The sequence below is a fragment of the Leptidea sinapis genome, chromosome 2 (assembly GCF_905404315.1).
Source record: "Leptidea sinapis chromosome 2, ilLepSina1.1, whole genome shotgun sequence".
Taxonomy (NCBI): domain Eukaryota; kingdom Metazoa; phylum Arthropoda; class Insecta; order Lepidoptera; family Pieridae; genus Leptidea; species Leptidea sinapis.
Genome location: NC_066266.1, coordinates 28,101,402 through 28,106,969, shown reverse-complemented (window position 1 = coordinate 28,106,969; position 5,568 = coordinate 28,101,402). Strand labels below are relative to the sequence as shown.

The 5,568-nt window shown below is 35.4% G+C and overlaps 1 protein-coding gene across 1 annotated transcript; it reads left to right on the top strand.

Annotated features, from left to right (window-relative positions):
• The first annotated feature begins 447 nt into the window (after positions 1 to 447).
• On the top strand, positions 448 to 5,568 carry LOC126974428 (RE1-silencing transcription factor-like). Its single transcript, XM_050821921.1, has 3 exons — positions 448 to 701; positions 3,222 to 3,344; positions 4,414 to 5,568. Exons 1-3 carry the CDS (start codon positions 558 to 560, stop codon positions 5,530 to 5,532), a joined length of 1,386 nt encoding a protein of 461 aa, XP_050677878.1. The 5' UTR covers positions 448 to 557; the 3' UTR covers positions 5,533 to 5,568.

The window sequence follows — 5,568 nt, the reverse complement described above, 5'->3', positions numbered from 1 at the left end:
ATTTTGTGACCATCTGGAAGGCAAAGCCAAATTGGCTTTGAAGAAGCTGGGCATCATCACTAGAGCACGGCAATACTTCAAGCCGGCTCACATTCTAGCGCTCTACAAAGCGCAGGTCCAGCCTCACATGGAGTATTGCTGTCATCTCTGGTCTGGCGCACCGCAGTATCAGCTCGATCCATCCATCGGGACGATACGAATGGGTACCTTCAAAAAAAGCGCGTACACCTTCCTTAAAGGCCGGCAATGCTCTTGTGATTCCTCTGGTGTTTCAAGAGAATGTGGTCGGCGGTGATCACTTAACACCAGGTGACCGGTACGCTCGTTTGTCCTCCTATTCCATAAAAAAAAAAACAGTCAAAATTCGATTATTTGTCATCAATCATCATTATTCATTCGAATTTCGACCTTAAAGATTCTACTTGTAGGCCTATAATGCTCTGGAAACATAAATAAAATAAAAAGTAACCGCAAAATACACTGTTTCAAAATACAGCAGTCAAGAAAATAACAAAAAAATCTTAATATCTCCAGACTTCTATAGTCAGAGTAATGAAATGTCTTCTGTGGAGTTTAATTTAGACTTAAATAACGAAGATCTTAGCTCAATATGCAGAAGTTGTCTCTCACCGTCTGTTGATCTGAAGAATATGATTGATTGGGGGCTTGCTGGTGATTTTTACAAAGCAACGGATATTCTGGTTAGATTTAAATTAACTAATTTAAAACTTTATATTCTAGGCTTTCACTATCAATAAAAAAAAGATGTTAGCTTGTTGGATCTTAAAATACTTATACTCTTTACAATTGATATCATAAAAAGCACTTGATAATTTATCATGATGTTAATGTCCCATATAAATAAATTTTATATTAACCTGTTGCTGCAGCTTTGATGTCCATTCGAGTTATAATTTCTGAAGATCCCAAAGGCACCACTGCTATGGCATCATTTTTTCTTTTATGAAAATAAGGGTCCAGCTGAGCTTACATTCTGCTGATGGTAATTGATACGCCTTGCCCATTACAGTGCAGTGCCGCTCAGGATTCTTCAAATATCCTCAACTTCCGAGTGGCATTACAACTGTGATCGTAGTAGATATAGGCGCCATTGTGGTACCCATAATCTAGCTGGTATCCTGTGCAAAGGAGCCTCCCACTCATATATTCCCAATTCAACTACATAATATTAAATAAATAAATAAAAAATCTTGTTAACATAACATAATACTTGTTTACTTTCAATGTGTGGTCCTATAACATGTCAAGTGAACACCATGAGGTGCAGCTCTTTAAGTGTAATTATGTTTGTTATTCATGGTACCACAAACCTTAACACAGGATGCTAACTAGATTATGGGTACCACAATGGCACCTATTTCTGTTGTAAAGCAGTAATATGTAAACACTACTGTGCTTCGGTCTGAAGGGTGTCATAGCTAGTGAAATTACTGGGCAAATGAGACTTAACATCTAATGTCTCAAGGTGATGACCACAATTGTAGTGCCGCTCAGAATATTTGGGTTTTTCAAGAATCCTGAGTGGCACTGCATTGTAATGGGCAGGGTGTATCAATTACCATCAACTGAACATCCTGCTCATCTCGTCCCTTACTTTCATAGAAAAAAACATTTAGCACTTCATGTTCAATATAAGTTTATTTTGCTTTTATATACAGCAATATGGTATGAAATAAGTAACATCTACATCCTCTGGGATTTATAAAAAAAATATATATAGAGAACTGAAAAAAAAAATGTAACTATTCTCTATAGTAGTTAAATTTGAGCAACTCCAATTTCCAATCACATCAACTCTTTGGTGCATGATTTTATTACTATTTAACAGCATATTACCCCTATGGTTGTGAAATATCACACCTAGCCTTTGATATGTTTGTAGAAAGACATTTTGTGTTAAAGTAATTGTTATCTGGCAGCTTTAATATGGGCTACATATTGACACAGTCTTACACAAATTATCTTGCCCCAAACTAGGCATAGGCTGTACTTACTTCTTACACAAGACTTCTAGCTCAGTAGGCAGGGCCATTGACCACTGGGCTATAGGGGTCATCAAAACAACTTTCACAAAATTTCTTAGCCCTTTTGGCAGCTCATTCTTTGTGGCTCGTGTCTTATAACATACAGACCATAATGACAAGATAAGACATTAAAATCAACATTACTGCAGCATCCTGGGTTGTGTTGTACCCTTCCCTAAAATATGGTCGAGGGAGGTAACGGGTGGTCTACACATCATGTTCCTCAACAGGTGCTAGTTTTGATGGTTGGATGATGGTGTCACGAAGAACTCTGCTTCATGTTGCTAGATATTATGATGTTACTAGGTGTTACTTTGCGGAAATCCATAATTATCCAAATGTTTTGAGTTTTCTTTTTATCTAACTAGAGACGAGACAGTCTTATGCCAGAGTTTGGCGAGTCAACATCTCCTGTGGATGCCTCGTTTAGAGGCGAAATACTTGTCGAATTGTTTAAAAACAAATATTGGTTGAAATAACACTAAAGAAAATTCAAAACATTTGGATAGATATAATGTTCATATAATACATTTATCAATGTACAATGTGTTATGACACATGCATCTACTATACTCAAAAATGCTTGTGAGTGTATTTAAAACCGCATAATTCCATTCGTTAATGTAAAATAATTGTAACAGGTCTGAAGCGTTAAATTTTTTATGTAGTATAAATTGTCATTATTGTGTATGATAGCGCAATAAATGAATATTGTATTTAACTGCATAAATGCTAGTTCTTTTATACTGATAAATGATTGATGAATTTGAGCGAAATTATTCCCTAACCATTCCAAATTATTAAAAGATGCAAAGCATTAATGTTCAAGCACTTCTGCCGGCACTCCTGTGCAACCCATATTTTTTTTACTTACTCATGTACTTAAGTCATGACATTTGAGTATTTATGTTGCACAGCTTCACATAGATTGTAATAAACATAATTTGTAAAATGATGAAGCTGTAAATAATGACTTATAAGAGTGGCAATTTACTTTTTTGTTAACAACAGTTTCCTCCCACTTCTCATTTAAAGCTCAACCTTGTCCAAATTATTGGTAAATGTAAAAAAAATCTTACATTTATAATTCTTGACATTCGCAAGTATGTTTTTTTGACCTTATTGAATAAATCTGATTTTATTGTTTGTAATAATAAGTGATAATTGTATTGACAGGTAACAGAAAGAGACTCAGTGTCAAAGTCCCTATGTCTTTCCTGTGAAGATTTGTTGCTGAAATGTATGAGATTTAAGCTACAAAGCATTCAGGCGGATCAGATCATAAAGGATGCTGCTAAAGTAAGCAAAGTTTAGTTAATATTCATAAAGGCATAAAATGCATTTATTTCTAATATATTAAGATACTACTTAGATACTTACTTAGTTATTTATTTATTTAAGCCTTTTCCATTTTACTAAATACATATCTGCTTATAATAATAATTCAGTTCTATTCAGAAACAAGTATACACTAAAGCTTAAACATCTTCTTCCTTGACATCCATCTGTGTTCCTCTTTGGACAAAAGTGTTCTCCACCTGAGACCATTCTCCTCTGTTATTCGCCAGTGTTGATCACTTTCATAAAAAAAAAATATTTCAATTTGCAGTGATGTAGATTAAATGTATATCTAGTTTTGTGTTCTTCTTTAGCCGTTCTCATCCTCTAAGGTGTAGGCCTCCTTTAGCTTATGCCGTCTTTTCCGGTTTCCAACCACTTTGTTCCCGCCAGTCTTTTGATATCGTCATACCAACGCATGTGCGGTCTTCCTCTCAGGCGTTTCTCACCCCACGGTCTCCATTCTATCAATGCCGTGCACCACGTGCCAAGCTTGCGGGCAACATGGCCAGCCTACTCCCATTTCAATTTCGCAACACGTTTGGTTACATCGCTCACTTTTCTTTGCTCTCTGACCCATTCGTTTCTTTTACGCTCTCTCAGTGTAACTCCTACCAGTTTTCTCTCAATTTCCCTTTGAGCCTCCTGAAGTTTGTGGAGGATCTCCTTAGTAAAAACCCAAGTCTCAATTCCATACATAAGCACCGGCAAGTTTTGTGTTAAAAGTGATTTAATTATCAAATTTCAATAGAATAAAAAATATATGTACTTTTAAAATCTAGTTTGATAATGTATTTGATAAAATAGTAATCTGTTCATTATTTTCCTCTTAAGTGATAAGCGCGATTTCCCCTTGATTTTATGGGAGTGTATTAAGGCTTTTACTCGTATGTACAAACTGGACCCGCGTAAGATTCGCTAACTTTCTACCCTTGATGAAAAATGATATATTGTTATTGGGCAACCGAATTTGGCATGTGTTAACTAAGTAGCTTGTTTAAGTATTTATCCAATCCCTTTTTTGTTTTAGAAAAGAATCCTCACAACACCTCAAATTTACGAAACCGAAGAAACTCACACCGTACAAAATACCATAACGATAAACTTACAGGATAGTTTTCTCACGCTCTATATAATTGCGCCAAATAAAGATGAAAAATTAGATTTACCATGTCCATATAATTGTGATCAAAAATTCTTAAAGAAAACCCATTTACAAAGCCATATGGTTAAATTTCACGGCAAACAGAAGGATTTTATTGTTGATCTAAAGTTTAATTGTAACCATGTTGGCTGCCAATACCACGCTGATTCGGGCAAAGAGAAATATTTTTCAAATAGGAAACTTTTGAATCAGCATTACAGGAAAGTTCACGACGAAAAAAATATACTGTGTGATGTCTGTAAGTTGAAGTTCTCATCTGAAACTGATTATAACAGACATGTTAAAACGTGTAATTTTATTTATTTGTGCCAAATATGTGATAAGGCTTACGCAGATAATGAAAGGCTGCTAGTACACCTGATGCGTAAACACCCAGACTTACACGAGCAACACAAGGAAATGCGAAAAGTAGAAAAAAGGAAATCGGAGAGTAGTATTGAGTCAAAGAAAATGAAGTCCGAGGCTGAAAAGTTTTCTGAATACATTTGCGACAGTCCAAAACGATCTTTTGCAACTCAAACTCTGGAAGAAAACATAAGAAACGACGTGACGTTGTCATGGCAACCGGAGACAAAAACTGATGAAATATCAACACAGACAGTCTTCGAAGATCTCCTATCGCTAAAGTCACAAACTAGCGAAGACGAGTCGATATTTTGTTCTGAAACTGTATCCCTGTCTGACATACAAACACAAACATTTCCATTAGAGTTTGGTTTAATGAGGTCTAATAAAGAAACAATCACATCAGGAACGCATTCGCCAGATTTGAGTATCAAAGAGACACAGACTTGTTTTTGTTTGTATGACTCACCGAAGCCTAGATCTATTGAAGGGATTTCGTCAAATAGTAATACATCGTTCTCAATGAATTTTATATCGACTGAGACTCAAACGTTGAAGGGTTTTGTTGATGATATGAGCGTTAATTCAGCCGAAACTCAGACGAGTTTCGATGATATTATACATGATAATGATTTGTAATCATTTTTGGTAATAAAATAAAGTTTTGAGAATAAA

Coding starts and splice junctions, on each gene's coding strand:
- LOC126974428 (XM_050821921.1), top strand. CDS start 558: ATGTCTTCTGTGGAGTTTAATTTAGACTTAAATAACGAAGATCTTAGC. Junction 702..3,221: donor ACAAAGCAACGGATATTCTG/GTTAGATTTAAA, acceptor TTGTATTGACAG/GTAACAGAAAGAGACTCAGT. Junction 3,345..4,413: donor TCATAAAGGATGCTGCTAAA/GTAAGCAAAGTT, acceptor TTTTTGTTTTAG/AAAAGAATCCTCACAACACC.